Below are 22,322 nucleotides of genomic sequence, written 5' to 3'. Positions count from 1 at the left end.
ATTAAAAATTAAATAATTAAATAAAAAAATCAACCTGTTTAAAAACCTATAATAACTCGAAAAATACCTGTAAAAGTTATAAAAAAATTTCTATAAAGCTATAAAAAGCTATTCCTATAACAATTATATCCTAATTTACCAAATAAAGAGTTAAACTTACTCTTGTAGCGTTTAAATACTTTTAATAAATGGAAAAATAATTGTAAAAGATATAACACATCTACCTACTTAATATCTATTCATCTATTAAAAGTTGGACCGATTTTTGAAGTAATTTCTTGTGAATCCATTAAACTTTTAAACGGCAGATATTCAGGGTTGTTCACCACATACGACACGGAGTATTGTAGCTAAACGATTAGATTTTTACAAATTGCAAGTTTTGGGTTCGTTGAAGGACTATTAGAGCTACAATTTAAAAATATTTTTACAAGATACAGAGTGTCCCAAATAAATAAAAAATATCAAACTTGTATTTTTTTAAATGGAACACCCTGTATATTATTACATTTTTAGTTTCTACGATTAAAATAACGGTAAATTTGATTAAGATTTATTATACTTAAACCTTACCGTTTTTGAAATATTTTCAATTTTGTGAAATTGCAGTAAAAATTTTAAGGCTTCATTTCTCCAAGGGTATAACTTGAAGGGATAGGTAAAAAGTGGTATAATACAATTTGATAGACAATTAAATTATGCATCTGATTCTCCTAAAATATACAGGGCGTTCTATTTAAATTAAACAAGTTATTGCCGTTTAAAGCTAGTAATTATTTAAAAAAAAAATTTAGACACTCTGTATAAGGTAGTATAATGTTTATTATTGCAACACAATAACTGATCAATAACTAAACTTCAGTAAATATTTAGTATTAAAAACTTTAATACCCTTGGAGAAATGAAGCCTAAAAATTTTTACTGCAATTTCACAAAATTGAAAATATTTCAAAAACGGTAAGGTTTAAGTGTGATAAACCTTAATAAAATTTACCTTTATTTCAATCGTAGAATCTAAAAATGTAATAATATATAGGGTGTTCCATTTAAAAAAATACAACTATAGCATTTTTTACTTATTTGGGACACTCTGTATCTTGTAAAATTATTTCTAAATTGTAGCTCTAATAGTCCTTCAACGAACCCAAAACTTAAAATTTGTAAAAATCTAATCGTTTAGCTATAATACTCCGTGTCGTATGTGGTGAACAACCCTGTTTATTTCGAAATGAAGAACTGATGGAAATCCGGTATTCGAATACATTTCATTCGCAAACTCTAGTGCAGAACTAGTTTCTTCTGATGTTAGGTTATATTCTTATTCCAGAGTATCTATAATCAATGTCAAAAAATATGCTGGTATCAAGCCTGTTTTATATCCTTTTTGAAACAACTATATGTTGATGAAGATAACTTCTGCCTTCTCCAATTTATCCTTTAGTTCTTTTCAAATCATCATTTCATCATCAAAGTTTACAGAATGAAAATAAAATGTCGGTGACCGATGTGCAAAAACAACACGCGGCGTAGCAATGTTAATATTTATCGACATTGGGCAGAGTTGCGAAGATTTTGCCATTTAGGAAAGAACTTTAATGGAAGACGAGTCGTTAATTAGTTGGAAATCCAATTTAAATAGAAAATTGATTAAAACAAAAAAAAAGCCGAATAAAATAAAAAAAATATCGTTTTTTTTTAAAAATCATGATTTTTTTGCACCCTTATCCAAATACTGATCATCATAAAATGGATATAATACCATGAAATTGATATAATATTATTTACCATCTGCTCTTCCAATCATTCAGTACATATTATTAAGCTATCATTAAATTATCATTATTTACTTACCAAACACCTTCAAATTGATGGTATGACTGTGCATGACAGTGTCGTTTCGCAGAACGCAGGTGTAGTTACCCTCGTCATCTGGTCGAATAGCATACGTGTATATCGTTTGGTTTGCATTTTCGGGGTAAATAATCATCCTGGATAAATCCAATTCCCAAGGGTATATTTTTCCATCTTTGTACCTATAACAAAAAAATATCATTAGTATTGGCACACAAAGAAACTACAGTTTAATTAATTGGTTCATAAAAAGTCTACTTCTGAAGTATTCAGTAAGTATTGATTTTGGGTATATGCTGATCTGTTTAGTAGAGATGAAGTGAATTTTATAGTGGGATTAATACTAATAATGTGCGAAAGATGCCTCCATCTTGTCCGGATCGGGGCTATTTGTACTTAAACCAAGGTATTTTTGTTACCATTTTGTAAACAACTTGTTTTTAAAAATACAGTGACAGTTTCAAAAATTAGGTTACAGATACTGATTTGTTAGTTTTATTACTGCATTATCGGACAAAAAATTCTATTTTTATGCTTCGGCCTGGAAAATCGTCCAAACCTCACAGAGTAACTGACATCGGTAATATGCAGAACAAGATTGGTGACATGAAGCATTCACTCTTATTGGCACATGCTATATGAGGATGTGATACAACCTCATGCTTGTTTAAAAAAGGTAAACTGGCGACTCTCAAAACGTTACAAAAAGATCCTCATCTGCGACAAATTACATTCATTTTTTTTACCATCCATTCCAAGCAAAAGATTTAGATCAGTTGAGGTATTATAAATATAAAACCCTTACATCTCGTCAGGTACTTAAAATTTTGATTTAGCTACCTTACCTCCAACAACTAACGCAGCTGAAAATTATTATTACATATCATTTACAAATGCAGTATTGGCTAAATAACGGAAAAGAGGCAACAGAATGGGGATGGACTAAAAAAACGGATACCTTAGTTCCAAAATCAACGTCAAACGCAGTGGCAATAGAATTTGTATTGAAAATTATTTACTGTAATTACAAATCTGGATGTAATAAACTATGTACATGTTTAAAATCCAATATGCCCTGTTCAAGCTTGTGTGGTAACTGTAATGGTATTTCTTGCGACAACCAACAAATCTCGGTCGATGAAGAACAAATCGAAGAAAATTGTAAACTTCATTTTTTTTTTCTAGAGATGACAGTTTGAAAAGTTAGGTTACAAGTAACGCATTTTTATTAAAATGGTCATAATTTGAAATATTGTTATTCGATTTGTAGGGGTATGTTTATAATGTATTTATCATAATGAAAAAGGGTTAAGATCGTAGATGATATTTATGTCAAAAAGACATTCGCAAGTACTTTACATTTTATTTTTTTCTTCCAACCTGTAGCTTAATTTTTCAAACTGTCACTGTATGTATTTTTAAAAACAAGTAGTTTACAAAATGGTAACAAGGAGACCTTAGTTTAAGTGCTTTTGTACATTATTAGTACACATGTATTTAGTAAAGAATAGCTTTTACAATTTTTGTTAATTTTGAAATATTATTAAACCACCAATAAATATTTCTTGAAAATGTCACAAGGATTGTATTTTAGTTGAATTAATGCTAAATATCCATGTTATTTGTTAATAAGCTTAAAAATTTAGTAATTTGCATTTCGGTGATTCCTTTTAAAAATTGCTCGACTTTCAAAAAAATGTTGTACGTCACTGTGTTAGGATAATAAACAATTTTTTATTGATTCTGATAGAGTTTTTTATTCTCTTTAATTTTTATCTCTTGGAGTTTTTCGCTATAACGCACGGTTTTCGAGTTATTAATATTTTTTTCCCAAAAAGTACCAAAATTCAAGATGGCGGCCGATTTTTTTTGATGACGCACACACCGGACAAATGGGGACTTTTAGTATGTTAATAAGGGTTACTAATGCTAACTATTTTCAATGGTCGCAGCTTTCTAAAAATTTTTGCAAATTCAAAATTATTTGCACTGGCCTATACCTTGAAAATTCGAAAACTGACACAACCGTCAATGACGTCTGCGCCTTCATGCGTTCGGGCCGAGCTGTAGCAGGCCAGAATAATTCGCAAAGGCAGAAATTAATATAAAGTGTAATATTTTTTATAACACCTAGTGGCAATATTTGAAAGTACCTATTACATGTTATTACATACGTCTAGATGTAATTGATAGTCTATGAATAAAGATAGTCGTTTGACGGAGTTCAACTGATCCGTGTGTTATTTTATTGCTCTCTTAAGTCGGTCCCACGCGACACGGCGAACACCTTCTACCGTTGGATACACGGATATCGTGTGGGCGCCCAGAGACGAAATACATCCGTCCAACGTAATGCATGCCGCTTTCGGGTAGGGATGTTCGGTCCTAAAATTTCAGTACCGGTATTCGGTACCACGAAGTACCGGTCCAACTTCCAACAATTAGATCGGTGGGACCGATACTAAACCAGTATAACTCTTGAACCGGAATACCGGATGTACCGAAATATTGGAGAGACCGAAAAAACATTTTTAGTTGTTGTGCCATCAGTGAGCATATACCGCATGATACCATTTTAAAAAATATAAATGTATCAGACAATTGTTACAGAAGGTTTATTTACGTTCTTGCCCTCGTAGCCTTCGAGAAGTCAAGACTTTTTAATACGTGTATGTTGAACATCATCACCTTGATCACAGTAGATACATGATGCACTATCAACCCTACGACGATCGTTTAAATATTTTCTAAAACATACATGGCCAGACAATGTTTGACTCATGAAGTAATCGACTTTCTCCATATTGTCTGTTTAACCATAGTTGTATGTCGGGTATTAACATGTATGTGCATCTGCCATATATTCCGTTATTCCATTTCTCTTGCCACTGTTGGAGAAGTTTTGTACTTGCTATATTTTTAACCATCCCATGGTATCTATTATATCGTTCCTGTATGAGCAGATCAATAGACCCTATTTCAGCTCTAACTCTTATGGTTAATAGACATAATGCGTTGTATTCTGCGTAGTCTTTGCATTAGCTTGCGATTGTTAGTGACTTTATGCCAGCATACAACAGCTGCGAAAGTACCACACCAAGTACTCTCTTTTGGATACTTTAGCACCTCCTACATTTGGCATGTTGTAACAGGTTAAAAAACAACGTAGCTAAAACAACTGATGCGTTATTCTCCAACCCGTTGCGAGCCTCCATCGACAATCGACCGATGCAGCAGCGTTCCTTTCCCACTCCGATTATCTCGATCGCCGCTCTGTTATGCTCGTAACAGGTTAAAAAACAACGTTGCTAAAACAACTGATGCCTTATTCTCCAACCTGTTTCGAACCTCCATCGACAATCGACCGATGCAGCAGCGTTACTTTCCCACTCCGATTATCACGATCGCCGCTCTGTTATGCTCGTAACAGGTTAAAAAACAATGTAGCTAAAACAACTGATGCGTTATTCTCCAACCTGTTGCGAGCCTCCATCGACAATCGACCGATGCAGCAGCGTTCCTTTCCCACTCCGATTATCTCGATCGCCGCTCTGTTATGCTCGTAACATGCAATGTATGCTTCCTTGTTCCTTGTATATAAAACTGCACCGGGAATATTTTCATCACGTTCCAGAGCATAGGTCCCAAGACTAATCCCTGTGGTACACCGCTATTTACCATCACAGTTTTTTGTAACCCTCCGGCCTCTATTATGATTCTTCTCTCTGATAGGTAGGATGCTATAATATCAATTAGATATTTATCTATTTTCCTCTTTTGCAGAATTCATGCATTTTTCATGTCATTTGTAATTATTGCACAGAGTCTACGAATATAAATTATAGCCTATGTGTTATTCTGATGTATAAGCTCCATTCAGTAGTTTACAGATCCATTCAGTAGTTTTTGCGTGAAAGTGTAAAAAATCTCCATACATCCATCAATACATACAAACTTTCGCGTTTATAATATTAGTAAGGAATAACATGAAAAAATTATTACAGAAAATCGCACACGATAGAAACAAAATGTGTTAAAATCGGCTAGGGAATAACAATCGATTATAATTTTAGCGAGGTCAAGCTCTAGATGTCATTTACTTGGCCCGTACTTTTCTTTAATTTTCATGGCGCTTACTGCCAGTTGCTCTTCAGCAGGTATTGATTTATTTTTATATTTTGTAAAATCATTTTTAAATGGTTTGGTTTGGTTTGGTTATTTTTAAATGGTGTAGTTTTTAAAATAAATATTTTTAGTCGACCATACCAATAGGTATGGTAGGCTATTAAGATGGGCAATTTTTTTTTTAATTTCACTCAAAATGAGTTATTTGGGTCATAAATGACCTAAATACAAAATATTTTCATAGTGGCTGTCTGTTTGTCTGTCCGTCTGTAACACGATAACTCAAAAACCGCTAAACCGATTTTAACCAAATTTGGCACAAAAATACTGTGGCACTCGAGAATCTGGCCATTAGTTTTTGGTGGGGGTGGGGGGTTGGTAAGGGGGTATGGGAGGGGGTTAAAAATTTATAAAAATCGTAACTCCAAAATTACAGTAGCTAGCGAAACGCGGTTTTCAATTTAAGATTAGGATTAATATTTGCAACAAAATTTGTAATAACATCAAAATCAGCCAAAGTCGCAGTTTTTGAGATAAAAAAAATTGGAAAAATTCCTTCACTTTGAAACTAAAAGAACTGCGTACCAACTTTTTATTAACATATTTTAGTATGGGCGGCTATATGTGCCTCCTGGCGCCAATTTTTTGGAAATAAGACTTGTGTCTGGAAATTTTCTATCCTTTTTTTTAATCTTTCTATAATTATAGTTAATTAATTATTTTTAGTAAATGACGTCTAGAGAATGACCTCGCCAAAATTATGATCGATTGTCATTCCCCATTGTCATTGCCGTGTTTGGCGCCGTTTTTTTTTTGATCATAGGTACTTTATATTTATCTTAACACGAACAATTTGTCACGGAAAATACACAAGGGACATTCAGTTAATATTCTTTGAAAGTACTCTTTACTTATTTTAGCCATATTAATTTAGGTAGGTGTAGGTATAATCTAAGAAAATTTCCATTATCTTCAAAGGTGTGATTAAAAGCAGGCAAAACAAGTACATTGCGACTTCAATTTGCTGGCAAATTAATCTGGTTTTTATTTTATTTGAGGAAATAAACCAGTAAATTCGCGGAAAAATGCGATAAATCGCTGGGCGGCTGCCTGCACAGATAGAAAACGAAAATACTGCGTTTTTTCGCAGGAATAATCTGTGTTGCCGACCCGTTGGTTTATTGTTTATTTTGTAATTAAACCGTTCGGAGAATTGGATTTAATGACGAACTGCCACGTCCGAGAATTAGGCAAGGTTAGTGTAAATGAGCCAGTGGCGTTTTACAGTTTTTATTGCAATACTATTTTCATTTGTAATTACCTCTCCAATACCGATTTAGGAAAGTATTTTAATTACTGCCTTTTATTAATAAGATTAAAGGTCACTCGCACACACAGTGTGATATGGAAAATATTCTCTGGAACAAGAATATTCTTAAGTGGAAAATTTTCGCCAGATCAGTGGCGTGCGGTAAAATTTTTAAAAGGGAAAGCGATTCAATAAAGGTAATAAAAAAAGTCGAAAATATGTTTGTATACATATTGATATCTCAGATCATTAATCCATTATTAACGCACTATCTAAATTCACATTAATTGAATTACTTTGAAATTATTAATTAAAAAAAACTTCTATACTTATTGTCTCAAGTATAAAGGAAAAGTCTATACCGGGTGCGTCTCAAAAGTGGCTCACCCCCTATAACTTTTTTATTTTTTCAGATAAAAAAACGAGTTTTGGTATATTAGTATATGACATAAATTAGGATTGATTGACGTATTTAATTGTTTTTATTCACTTCCTGTTTTACCGAAAATGACTACAACATTTGATTTTTAAATGGCACCCTCGGTATATTTTTACTTAGGGTGTATTCCGTTGCTTACCTTGGTTATGGTTTTATATTCCGTTTCTATCGGTCTCCTGAAAAATTTCTTATTACGGAACACGGTTCCTGAAAAATTCGGTTATAACTGTCACCAAACTAACCAGCGCGAGAAGGCTGGTTTTTCTGGTTTTGTTTATCAATCAATGTTATTTATGTGACAGAAATCAAGCAAATATTGGAAGTTCGAGTGAAATTCTCATTTAATTTCTAAAATCTGTAATAATACTTGGTATTTAGATCCAAAAGCAATGGAGGTAGGCAGTAAAGGTAAATAAATTTCATTAACTAAATACATATTTTTTCATTAACTAATAACTTTTAAAGAAAACATGAAAAACAAGACAACAAGTAATCTTGAATGTTTTGTAAGCTATAAAAATATAAATATTGATTAGATTTGTTTATTTATTATTGATCTGTTTTAATATTGGACCTGCAAATCTTCACTTGATCTGTCTAACGAGTTTAACAGTTTATTAATAAAGTAGTTTTCAATATTACACTCCATTGAAAAGAAGAAGCAAACGTAAAAGCAGAGAATAGGTACATTAAAAATGCACAACAGATAACTTTTATAATAGAGGTATTGAAATTTAGAAAACGTCAATATTTGACGTTTCCAGTATTTTACCAAACTGTTCCGTATCAAACCGATATTTTTGAGGAACCGCTCTTTACCGTAGTTTACCGGTCTGGTTTGCCTGGTTTTGCAACGGAATATAGCCTTAATTCGATAGAAAACGACACCCTGAATAGAGTGACATATCATATGTCAACTTTTGACATATGGTTCATAATGACCATTTGGGTCGAAATACCAAGTATGTGGTACCAAATTCTTCGTAAAAAAATATTTTTCCAAATATGCTAATAAGCCACGCTCGTTAAATGTGAAAAAATTGAAATATGATTAAAAATACAATTTGGGCATCTTTTATCCGGCCAGCACAAGATACTAAAAACATTAGACGATTAAATCTATTCTTCCAAGGCTCCATGATTAAAAATTAGTGTTTTTAACACAACCATGGCACTCTAGATTGAACTTTAAAATAAGATTTTTTAAGCGAAGGTGTCAAAAGTTGACATATGATATGCCATTCTATTCAGAGTGTCATTTTCTATCGAATAAAGTAAAAAAATACCGAGGGTGCCATTTAAAAATCAAAGGTTGCAGTCATTTCCGGTAAAACAGGAAGTGACCAAAAACAATTGAATACGTCGATCAATCCTAAGTTATGTTATATACTAATATACCTAATCTCGTTTTTTTTATCTAAAAAAATAAAAAAGTTATAGGGTTGAGCCATTTTTGAGACGCACCTGGCACATATAATATAGTATAATTCCTTAAACTGTGACTATACTAAAAATATTAAACGTGCACGTTAAACATAGACAACCACAACGCTCATTATTCGAATGCTTTATAATGCTTATTTAACATTTAGCATTATTATTCAACGGTTTTTCGTACAGGTGTGTATTATTCTAAAACATGACTAACTGTACGATCTTCAGTAAAGGTAATTTATTTTTAGTAACGTTAAGATCTGTGGTTTCGTATTTTACGTGGGTGTATGTAGAAATCGTGTAAGAACTCTAACAGGTTTCATTGAACATGTAATTCTAAAAAGTGACGTACCAGGTTTATATTTAATTAATCAAAGTGGCTAAATTACCGCTGGCGGTATAGATAATTGCCATAAGAAAGACCGCTGTTAGATGGTTTTACAGGTTTATTAACATTGAATGCTGTCGAACAACGAGGTAAATTTTTCAAGTACGGCGGTTTTTAATAAATATATAAAGAATACCGCCGGTATACTTTAAAAAAATAGAAATACCGTCCTTATTTTACCAAATTACCTTTGTTTATTGTTTTTCCCAACGTAAGTTCTGTGATTAGGTACTGTTGCCAAAATAAAAGTACTTTTATTGCATGCAAAATAAACATTTTTGACATGTTAGATGCAAAATAAGAAAGCAATGAACACTAACTTTTTATCATTTAAAATGCAAAAATAAAGGTTATGTTATCAGTTCGAAAAATTCGTCAGAATAGAAGGACTTAAAACAGTAATGATTTGGCGGTTGGTGGACCTTAACTTAGGTTAATATAGTTTCAATCTTTTTTTGTTGTTTTTCTCGGTATGGTATTTGATGTTTAAATTACAGAATACCCCCGCTAGACGGCATTTATCTACCAGGTTAAGTTCATACCGCCATCAACGACGAATTAATTTAATTTTCCACCGGCATTTACAGATATAAAAATAGTATGCCGCCGGATGACGGTATTTTCTTGTATATGTTGGAGGCAGATGCCGAATTCGGCCTATGTCCGAAATAATTAGACATATGGCGATTTTTCCATACTAAACTTGCCAGATGCGTGCAACTTCGTGGTTATGAATAATAGTCTTTATATAACTTCTTTGCGGAGAGGGTTAATCTTTTTTTGGTATAATATAACAACAAAAGATTAACACCCTCCGCATAGAAGTTGAACCCAATGCAATCAAAACTCTTCCGCGTAACTTTGTGGATATAGGTAGGTATATTTAATTATAATCGCCATATGTTTAATTATGCATCTGACTCCAACATATCACCAATAAGGCCGGCTATTGTTTAGCCAGTGTTGTAATTAAAATAAGCAAACATACGGTAATCAGGAAAAGATGAAAGTTTCATCGCTGCGACTGTAACCGGCGATTGCGATTTTAATATTACTAGCAAGTACTAGATATATAATTATCTGTATATGTACCTATGGCTTAACGGTTAAAACGAGTTAATAATAATCAGTTGTTTAGTTTTTAACTGGTTATACATCTGAAACACATATTATATGTATTAAAATTTTATATGCTGCAAATGCTGCAACTACACATACATATGTTACCTTATCTTTCTACGGTTCTCAATTATCAAGTTCTTTATCCAATTCTTAATGAATCAAAAACATATATTTTTTTAAGGTGGCTCACCCCTATAACTTTTTTATTTTTTTTTCAGATAAAGAAACGAGATTTGGTAAGTTAATATATATATATATATATATATATATATATGACATAAATCTGGATTGATTGGCTTATTCAATTGATTTACGATTTACATTCAATCCTGTTTCACCATAAATGACTACAACTTTTGGTATTTTAATGACATCTTCGGTATTTTTAATACTTTATTCGGTAAAAAATGACACTCTGAAGAGAATGACATATCAGCTTACTTCGGGTTTCTCTTATTACCGATTCTGAACCGGCCTAGAACTGTGATGCGTATGCGCAGAAGGAAATATGCAGAGATTATTTCATTTGCGCATGCGCTGCAGAGTTCTAGGACGGTTCAGAATCGGTAATAACCAGAACCCGAACAAAGCTATCATATACCAACTTTTGCCATTTTCGCATATGGTTTTCGTAATTGGAAATTAAACCATATACATAACTGTAACATGCGGTTCATAACGACAATATCACTCGAAATACCAAGTGTGTGGTACCAAATTATTTGTATAAAACTGCTTTTTCTAAATAGGCTAATGGGCCACCCTCGTTCCATTTGAAAAAATTGAGATATGATTAAAAATACGATTTGGGCATCTTTTAATCGGTCAGAACAACACACGAAAAACAATAGACGCTTCTAAGGCTCCTTGATTAAAAATTAGTGTTTTTAACACAACCATGACACCATGAAATTTAAAATAAGATGTTTTTAAGCGAAAGTGTCAAAAGTTGACATATGATATCCCATTCTATTCAGAGTGTCATTTTCTATGGAATAAAGTAAAAAAATACCGATGGTGCCATTTAAAAATCAAAAGTTGCAGTCATTTCCGGTGAAACAGGAAGTGATCGAAAAGAATTGAATATATACCAACATTCCAAATTTCGTTTTTTTTATCAGAAAAAATAAAAAAGTTATAGGAGGTGAACCACTCTTAAGAAACACTTGGTATATCATTAATCTTGGCCCTAGAAAATAATATCTTCTCTATAAATAAATAATATCAAAGAGAAAATTCAATCGCAGTTAGAAATAAAATGCTTCAATAGACCAATACACCACAAAATGACCTACATTTAGAAAAAAAATCGCTAATCGCAACTCCCAAAAATTCAAACTCGCAGTTTATAAAATTACAATCGCAACTATAATAATATTGGTTGCCTAAATTGAAACTCGCAAATAGAAAAAATCACAGTCGCAGTCTCCTATGAAAGCCTATCGCAGATTGCGACTGCAATTTTAAAATCGCTGCGATCGAATCGCAGTTTGCGATTTTTATCTCTGCCTTGGAGTGCAAACGGGATGCACCAAAAACAAGAATTTCCCTACATTTTTGCAGCAAAATTTTGAGTGAATTGTTGAAGTCGTCCCCATCGGTATTGCATGGATTAAAAACATAGACTTTGATATTTAGCCCTTCATTTATTGATGTTCTGTTTTCTGCATTTAGAAACTTCGTAAGACAGTGAAATACAAGTGTTGTAATATGGACCTAAAATTAAAATACGGTTAATACAAAAAAGGAAGTCCCAATTTGCATGAAACTACAACTCTTCTTCCCAAATGTGTCTAAATTATGAATAAAACACTTAGTTAATAAAAAAAATGTATTAAAGCATCAGCTTCATAAACAACAAAAAGAATAAATAAATATTAATAAGTAAGTAATAAATACAAGAAGCACAAAGAAACAAAGCAAGAACTTTTATGTAAAGCTGTTTGCAAGGAGCCATTATAAATTGTTTCTTCAAACTGTTTCTTTAACGAATTCTTACTTCTTTTTGAGTTCCAGAGGCTATGAATTAGTAAATTGACAAACAGAAATTTCTAGGAACTCGTCATTTGTGGTAGTTTTATTTGTCACCACCACTGAACTTTCTAAAATCCATTTCACGCAATAAAGAAATTGTTTCGGAGAATTTCAATTTTAAACAGCCACAGGCTCGTACTTACAAATACACTTCTCCCCTTTTTAATGACCGCGTAGTTGCATGACGTTTGACACTGAACATACTGTAAACGTTTTGGATTTTAACTTTATCCACACACCGAAGTAATAAAATAAATTAAGCGGAATAGACTATGAAATAATAGTTGGATTTATGGATTCTTGTAAAAGTAAAATTAACAAAACAAAGCACCACCTCAATGGAAGTTATACGTCTTGAAACAGTGGCGTACATACACTCAGATGCAAAAAAAACGCAACAGAGAAAATTTTGGTCAAGTTTAAAGTGTTATATTTTAGTTATTTTTGGCCCTATTTGCATGATTTTTTTAGTAAACTGTATATAATTATATCAATTTTACTTCGTAAACTCAGTTTTTTGTAAACTTTAGTAATTGGCATATTATACAGGGTTAATCGAGGGGTTGTTATTTTATCCTAAGTTTAAAACACCCTGTGCAATAATTTTGTGTGTAAATTTTCCTAAAATATAATTTTATGGTAAGAACCATGTCTCCTGAGCATTTTGTTTTTTGGATCACGTCAATGCATGCTTTGGTAAATTTTTAAGAGCGAAATGAACTGATACGATCAATTTACATTTTTTTTTAGTTATCATTACTTTTGATTTGGTCATATTACCCTGCATCGGATACTCTATACTAAATTAAAAAAAAACGTTAAAGACTAACGATACAGTCCTGGTTTTAATAAACATTAATAACGATAACAGAACTAACGATATTAAGGAAAACATCTGTAATACTGAAGTATACAAATAGAAAAAAAAACTGTAAAAATACCCTAATACATTGTATTGCCTCCTCTGGCTGATAACTGCCTGTATACGTTTGTTCATACTGTCATTGAGGATGCATATATCATATTGCGTTATGTTTTCCCATTCTTCTTTAAGGACCAAGCGAGGTTCATTTATTTAAGCTGGTAACGCTGCGCGACCTCTAACACTCCTGCCTAGCATTTTCCAAACGTCGAACATGATGGGCAGTTCATAGTAGTCTATAGTTCAAAATAATCACCAAAGCTACCTTGTCATATTGAAAAAAAAATCAAAAATAAATTATAATGGAAAAAAAATGCAATTGACATGATCCAAAAAACAAAATGCTCAGGAGACATGGTTCTGACCCTAAAATTATATTTCAGGAAAATTTATACACGAAGTTATTGAGGGTGTGTCAAAGTTAGGGTAAAGAAACAACCCCTCGATTAACCCTGTATAATATGCCAAATACTAAAGGTTATAAAGAACTGAGTTTACAAATTAAAGTTGATATAATTATATACAGTTTGCTAAAAAAATCATGAAAATAGGGCTAAAAATAACAAAAATATAACAGTTTAAATTTGACCAAAATTTTCTCCGTTGCATTTTTTTGCATCTGGTGTATAATGTACACAAAAAGGCATTGACTACCCCACGCAATATAATTTTTTTATATCATTACATTATAACTTATTACTAGTGATGGGATAACTCGAGCGAAAATTCGCTTGAGTACTCGATTATTGAAATATCTGACATCGCTCGATTATGAACGAGCGATGCAAGTGACGAATTACGAGCGACGAACGCAAGCGATCCTAGAATGAAATAAATTGAAATCCGATTTTAATGTGACATACTCGATAAAAAGCCGAGCGAATTTTCTATATACATTGCAGGTAGCAAATTTGTACAACGTTATCCGTTGTGTATCTGAGGGACAAAATTTTACGCCCTACATCGACAATGGTTTGAAATAAACTAAATCACACAAAACACATACACAAGGAGAAGTGCGAGCGCCTTGCTAAATATTGGAAAGTGAAATTGACATTTATATTTGACACTGTTGACAAGTCTACTGCTACTAGCGCCCCCAATATCGCTTGTAGGAACTACGGACTAAATTGTCACGCTTGGCGGGAAGTTTAAAAAAATAAAAAAAATTAATTCTTCATTTATTTTTAATTATGACATACATAAAAACACAAAAAATACACCATTTTTTAAAAATATGTTTAATATCAATATCAAATATAAAACAGAAATTAATTTCACCACAATAAATTAATAAAATTAAAAGAATAATGTTACAAGTAGATCACGAGACCAAATTAATTATAACAAAACTGAAAAAAATGGCGTCATAGATGGCTTAGAAATGAAGATATATATATCATAATTTTGAAAGTAAAATTATATAGGAAATGTCATCGATCATCATTTTTAAGCCAACTGAACGATTATTTCAAACATACAAGCTGAGTTCGTTCATAGTGCTCTGAGAAATCTAGATAAACAAAGAATAATAAATTAAAAGTATTCCAGGGGAAAAGAGAGGAAAAACCTGTATCGTCTCTGATATCTGTCAGGGTATTGTTGAAAGTGTCATCTTTTTGCTCGAAGTTTTCAGGTCCATTAAAAAGATGACATTTACAACAATACTTTGCCGTAACATTCACAAATATCAAAGAGAGAGTACAGGTATTGCCTCTCTTTTCCTCTGGGATGCTTTATATCTGTTGTTCTTTGTTTATCTATATTTCTCAGAGCATGATGCCGAACACGACTACAGTATATAATAATTTCAATAACCTAAGTGGAAAGAAAAAGATCACCTTTCTGTTTTGTACTATGGTCCCTTTCTTCCGATGGCTCATCTCGTTGATATTTAGGAAGGTATCCATAAAATATATATTTTATTATCGGTCCTGGGATGAAAAAATATAAAATTCAATTTGATTTGATGATCCTTTTCTGTCACCTAAATCAGGAGAATGACAATGAGCATGTTAAGATGAAAAAAAAACTTATTTATCAACACTTACCTACACGTTAGTCCAAGGAGTTTTATCAAAACCTATATTTGCCTAAATAATTTATGTATTAAATTTACAAACCAAACTGCAGCGTGCTTAGGCAGCGTGTAAACAAAAGAAATAAAATGGCGACAAGTCAACGTCAACAACCCGACAAGGAGAAAAGTGGTGTTCGAATAACAAATTATGGGTCACCAAAAATTGTTTTTGTCTCCTTTCAACGCACACTTTAGAAAGAAAAAGAGATGAACTGTTATACTGAAAGAATGTCAAGCTTTTATCTGTCACTCTTGTCAATAATTTATCGGTAAGGAAGATTCCTAGAAAATCGCTTGTAGTCAAGTTTTCAACCATTGCCAGTTCTCCCATAAGAAGTATCATCCACATGTTAAATCAAGCGATCAAGCGAATCGCTTGCTAGCTACTTGCCATTCATCACCGATGGATTATGTGCCCTGCGCACGCAACTTACTGCTTGGCGCTTGGCATTAACGAGTACTTACAACAATTGACGGACGAAAAACCGTATTTTTATATACGAACGATATTTCGCTCGAGCGATCGCTCGGTTATTGCAATCGCTTGAAACTCGAGTACTCGATTATTGAAATTAATCGGTTTTTCCCATCACTACTTATTACTAATCAAACAAATATTTTGAACGAATTATTATTTTGAATACGAATTTTTGGATGGTAAAGGTTGCACCTTTGCGAATCCTCTTAAAATTAGTTTTAAAACAAAGTGGCAATATATGCAATCAAGTACGAATAATATATTTGCATTACTTTTATATCTAAACATAAATTCAACAAAATTTACCGCAAATAGTTTAAGTATGCCCTTATCAACTGATAGATTAATTATGTTTACTAGTTAAGATAGTATTATCATTGATGATTGACTGTCCTATTAAATATTGTCGGTGTTTCCCAAATTTATAATATTTATCCACAACATACCACAACATTTTTCTTAATTCATAACAACGCTAAAATACAATATGATCGAATAAAGACGGCGTCAGGGATAGTTGTGAAACAAAGATCGCTGTCATTTTATATGTAAAATTATACGAGGAATGTTATCGATGTTCATTTTCAAGCCAACTGGACGCCGTTTTTTTTTCGATCATACGATACTTTTTTTAATTAATAATCGCTACACTATAAACTACTTATAGAATTAGAATACAGATTTCTGTTTAAAGATTATCTGTTAAGAATTACAATTACTTTTATAAACTTTGTATCTATAAATTCTCCCGTGTTATACCGGGTGTTTTTCAAAAGCTGCTCACCTCTACACCTCTTTTATTTTTACCTACCTTTATACCTTTTTTTATTTTTTTGTATATTATGATATAAACCAGGATCGATTGACATATTCAATTATTTTCAGTCCTACAACTTTTGATTTTTAAATGAGACCCTCGGTATTTTTTTTTACTTTATGCGATAGAAAATTATACTCTGAAAGGAATGACATATCATATGTCAAGTTTTGACATTTTCGCATAATATGGTGTATTTGAAATTGTTACATGCGGTTCATAACAATAATTTGATTGGAAATACCAAGTGTGTGGTACGGAATTATTTGTAAAAAATGCCTTTTCCAATCATACTAATAAGCCACACTCGTCCCATTTGAAAAAAATTGAGATATGATTAAAAATACGATTTCGGCATCTTTTAACTGGTCAGGAAAATAAACAAAAAAACATTAAACGATCAAATATATTTTCCAAGGCACCTTGATAGATTCAGACTGCCATTTTGTATCGAATAAAGTCACAAAATTCCAAGTGTGCTATTTAAAAACCAAAAGTTTTAGTCATTTCCGGTGAAACAGGAAGTGATCAAAACGAATTGAATACGTCAATCAATTCTAATTTATGTCATATGCTTACATACCAAATCTCGTTTTTTATAAAAAAGTTATAGAGACGATCCACTCTTGAGAAACACCCGGTATATTATTGATCTTGGCCCTAGAAAATAATACCGTCTCTATAAATACATAAAATCAGAGAAAAAATGCAATCGCAATTTCCTATAAAATGCTTCAATGGACCACAAAATTACATTCGCAACAAAATCGTAAATCGCAACTCCTAAAAATTCAAACCCGCAGATAGAAGGTTATCACGGTCCTAGTTTACAATATCACAATCGCAACAAAATCGCAGCAAAATCGCAAACCGCAAGTATAGTAATATTGGTAGCCTAAATTGAAACTAGCAAATATAAAAAATCGCAGTCGTAATCCCAAGTTACGATTGCGATTTTAAAATCGCTGCGATTAAATCGCAGTTTGCAATTTGTTGCTCATCTCTACTTAAAGCTAGACATAAAAAATAGCAAAATTGATTAAACAAAAACCGAGACGATATCTAATGCCTATATATTTTACTCTTTAATGGAACGATGTTAAAGAGAAAACACGACATTTCAAAGAAAAGCAGCACCTCTCTTCCAAGCGCAAATTCAAAAAGCAAACGCCGACGTGAATCGTCTGAGAAACAAAGAGACCCAACGGATTTAATGACCGTAGTCGTTCATCTCGTTTTCAGATTAAACGAGGCGGAGACGCGCTCCGGGTCCGAAAAGAAGCCGATCCCACAACCCAAACAAACCGTGCAAACACTCCATGGTCGCAGTGTTTGCACGGTGCAGGCCGACTGTCTTTGGGGGCTGATCGCCGCGAACGCAACCAGCTTTTACGATGTACAAATACTCGCGGGAAGTCAAACATACGCGGCACTAGAGATCGCGAAAACCATAAGGTTCTTGAAAATCATTCAGGAAGTCCAGTCGGTTCGAGATTAATAGTCGGAGAAGGGTCTGTCAATAGATTTTCATCGTTACAAAGATCGTAACCAGTGCTGTAAGCTATATAAATGTTTGAGAAGAAAAGATATTTTAAAAGATGTTTTCATACAAACTTATTTAACATATCGATATGTGCATCCATTGTCTAGTTTCTTCCGGTCTTACCGGAAGTAGCTACGAATATTATTACTAATCTATTACTTATCAACCACCTTCAAAATGTCATTCGAAACGCTATACAGGCGCTAGGAATGAAATTATATTAAATACACAAAAAGAAGACTTTACCCCCTGTACTCTAGGTGCCAGCTCACCAAGGGTTAGAAGGTAATAAAAAAGCAAACGATCTATCTAGATAAGGAGCGAACACTCCACTAACTGGACCAGAACTGTTCTGCTTCCTAAGTGGAAACTAACTTAAAGCAAAACTCAAGACTCCATCCACAACCTGAAACCTTCTAACTGTGTAGGACACAAGAAGAAATTTCTGAGGACTTACGACCGAGAAAATTCAAAGATTTTCCTTAATATGAACAATCTTCGGATTGTCATGGGGTTTTTAACAGGACACAGTCTTTTCAATAAACATCTCAGTAGATTGAAGCTACGAAATAGCGGCGAATGCAGATTCTGTGGGGAAAATGGACAAACACCAGAACACCTCATCACTGATTGCGCCCAGACAACAACAATTCGAGTCATAAAGTTTGGTCCGACTGATATCGGAGATGGAGAACTAATTGTGAAATCGTCTCAGATACTGGTTTTTGTCAAACTCCTGAGACTGTATGATGAGTTATACTCATCATACACTCCAAAAAAATTCTTTGTGGGTATTTCGCCACTGCACTGCAAGAAAATCTACAAAATAAAATAGTTATCTTTTTTGTAAACACTTCTGCGTTAAATCTAAACGGACACTGCTTGTCAGAAGTTTTGTTTACAGTTATACAAATTTGCCTAACAAAGAAAAAAATGCTTAACGTTTCGGAAAATTTATCTCTTTCCGTCGTCGGAAGCAAAAAAAACAAAGAATAAAGAAAAAACTATTTAAAATATTTAAATTCAACTATTCGAGAACACTTTACTTTTTTAAAACAGATACGTCTACAAGAAACCGTTGACGTTCTGTTAAAATGACATTATATCAAAAACTTGAAAATTAACAATTACTACCCGATAACAATTACTTAATAAGGTAAAACCAAAAAGCCCCAAACTTTCTGTATGATTATTTTTAAATTTTACGTATGTTATGTTTATTTATGTTGCAGTGCAGTGGCGAAATACCCATAAAAGATTTTTTGGAGAGATGAATCCACCACATAGGTATAGACATTTTTTACTCATCATACAGTCTCATATCTCATATATACTCAAGAAAGGACACAATAGATCTGTAAGGTCGCGGTGATTAACCCCAGGCTTTTTGTTGTAAAAAACATGATAGTAAAGAAAAAACGACTGCTGCGATTTATTTTCTTATGAATTTTGTGTTCAGTAGCAAAATCACGATTGTCATTCGATCCAAAAAAAAATAAAAAAATGCCTTATGTTGGATTAACAGATGTATAGAGGGAAAGAATTTTTGCTCTCATTGAACAAGGAATGCTCCAAAGAGATGTAGCAGAGATAGTAGGCGTTACCCAGGGTGTTGTATCGAAAACATATGTAAGATACTTGGAACTAGGAACACACAAGAACAGGCCCAGAAAAAGTCGTCAAAGGTCACAAGACATTGTGTGCCAAATTGCTAGAAGAAATCCCAACGTTTCTCATCCAGAGCTACAAAGACAACTCCTGGCAACTGCAGGTGTAAACGTTTCAGTTGAAACCATAAGAAAAAGGCTTCGTGCTCGAGGGTTGTACAGCAGGAGAGAGTTACGGGTCCTACAGTTATCTTGACAAAATAAAATTGACCGGCTAAATTGGAGGAACTGTAATGTTCTGGGGAGGTATTATCCTGGAACCAAAAACTCCATTATTACCACTTCAACAAGCTTTAACGGGTCGGATATAAAAAATAAAAAAAACCATTGTGTATATTTTGGGATCTGATTCATTTTTTTTATTGCTATATGGATTATTTTTCATTAAAAGTCATTGGTAAGGATTGAGTTTTATTCATAAATACAAAATGTTCATATATCTTGAAAATTATGAAAAATAATAGATGATTCCATATAAGTTTGGTTGTGTGTATTTGTGTATATGTTGGAGGCAGATGCCGAATTCGGCCTAGGTCCGAAATAATTAGACATATAGCGATTTGTCCATACTAAACTTGCCAGATGCGTGCAACTTCGTGGTTATAAATAGTCTTTATATAACTTCTTTGCGGAGGGGGTTAATCTTTTTTAGGTATAATATAACAACAAAAGATTAACACCGTCCGCATAGAAGTTGAAACCAATGCATCAAAACTCTTCCGCGTAACTTGGTAGATATAGGTAGATATATTTAATTATAATCGCCATATGTCTAATTATTTCGGACATAGGACGAATTCGGCATCTGCCTACAACATATATATTTTTATACTGAATAGATGAAGAAGTATAAAACATTGAAAACAATCTTTACGGTGTCTTCTACAGAAACTTTTATAAGCTATGACCTATAACAGCAATTTATTAAAATGCTGAACAAAAAGACATGCAGTAACCACGGATAATCCTGTTGTATGGCATACTCGTAATACTGTTGTTTCTCCACAGACCCCTAATTCTATTAGATATTAGGCATTCTAATAGGCCTTAAAAGAAATTAAATGAAAGTGATAAAATGGTAGGTAATTACATACCTAAATCGTTAGTTTTTGAGTTTTGATTCGTATTTTTATATTGTATAACTCTATCTTCTAAAATCTAATAATTACTGTAAATTATAATTTCTATTTAAAAACGAATTTAAAATTTATATCTATTTTTTAAAATTATATTTCAAAACGAACAATGGTTACAATGATACAAGAGATTAGATCATATTAGGCGGCATGATTCATTATAGAAATATCTTGATTTACCAATGACGTGTTGCCAAGAGAAGAATAATCGTCCTTTATGTTATCGGTTCAATCGAAATTAATTTATTTTGACATGTAATTTTGAAAAATAATAGTATAATATAAAGTTGATTGTTAAATCTTTATCCAAATGCTTAAACTTATTTTTATTGCTGCTGGCTTATTACTTTTTCTTATTTGCATAAAACACAAATGTAATAGCAAAAACATCATACCTTGACAAATATCGGTTTTGTTTTTTGGGATACGAATTTCCAGGTACATTTACTTTTTGGTCTGCTTAATGATTTTGCACTTTAATACTTCCATCAAATAATGATGGAAGTATTCTTCATTCATTTCTTGATTAGTTCCAGTTTTTTTGAAACAAAGGGGCAGACGTTATTCTTTTTTACTTTCTTCGTTGAAAGAATTATTGGTGCGACATTTGAAATATCATCGTATTAATTTAGAAATTATAGGAAATCGATGGTAGTACATACTGGGGTTCCAGTTAACAAATATACTTTTATTTTACAAGAATATATAAAATTAATGAAAGTAATAAATTAATAAAATACTATCCTATATGTATAAAATGAATGATAGATTAAGAGAAGATGATCGGTAAAATTTGGAGTTAATATGGAGCTAGGTATAGAGTGTTTGCTATAAAAATTACACCCGAGTACGCACAAATATGATTATCAGAAATCTGTTCCGAATTGCAAGATAGAAATGGTTTTAAAACAGTGGTTGTCAGTCTATAGGAGAGTACTAGCTCTATAAACTATAAACCACTAATAATTCTGCGTGTC

The 22,322-nt window shown here is 32.5% G+C and overlaps 1 protein-coding gene across 1 annotated transcript in view; it reads right to left on the bottom strand.

Moving 5' to 3' along the window:
- LOC115886300 overlaps window positions 1-22,322 on the bottom strand; it is a 159,912-nt gene that overhangs the window by 27,579 nt on the left and 110,011 nt on the right. The window contains exon 2 of the mRNA XM_030905392.1: window positions 1,852-2,033. Coding sequence (XP_030761252.1) covers window positions 1,852-2,033 — 182 coding nt within the window. The remainder of the gene's footprint in view (window positions 1-1,851; window positions 2,034-22,322) is intronic.

This window comes from Sitophilus oryzae, unplaced genomic scaffold (genome assembly GCF_002938485.1).
Source record: "Sitophilus oryzae breed Bouriz unplaced genomic scaffold, Soryzae_2.0 scaffold_482_pilon_pilon, whole genome shotgun sequence".
Lineage (NCBI taxonomy): Eukaryota > Metazoa > Arthropoda > Insecta > Coleoptera > Curculionidae > Sitophilus > Sitophilus oryzae.
The sequence above is the reverse complement of the archived record's forward strand: the minus strand, read 5'-3'. Positions and strand labels throughout refer to the sequence as shown.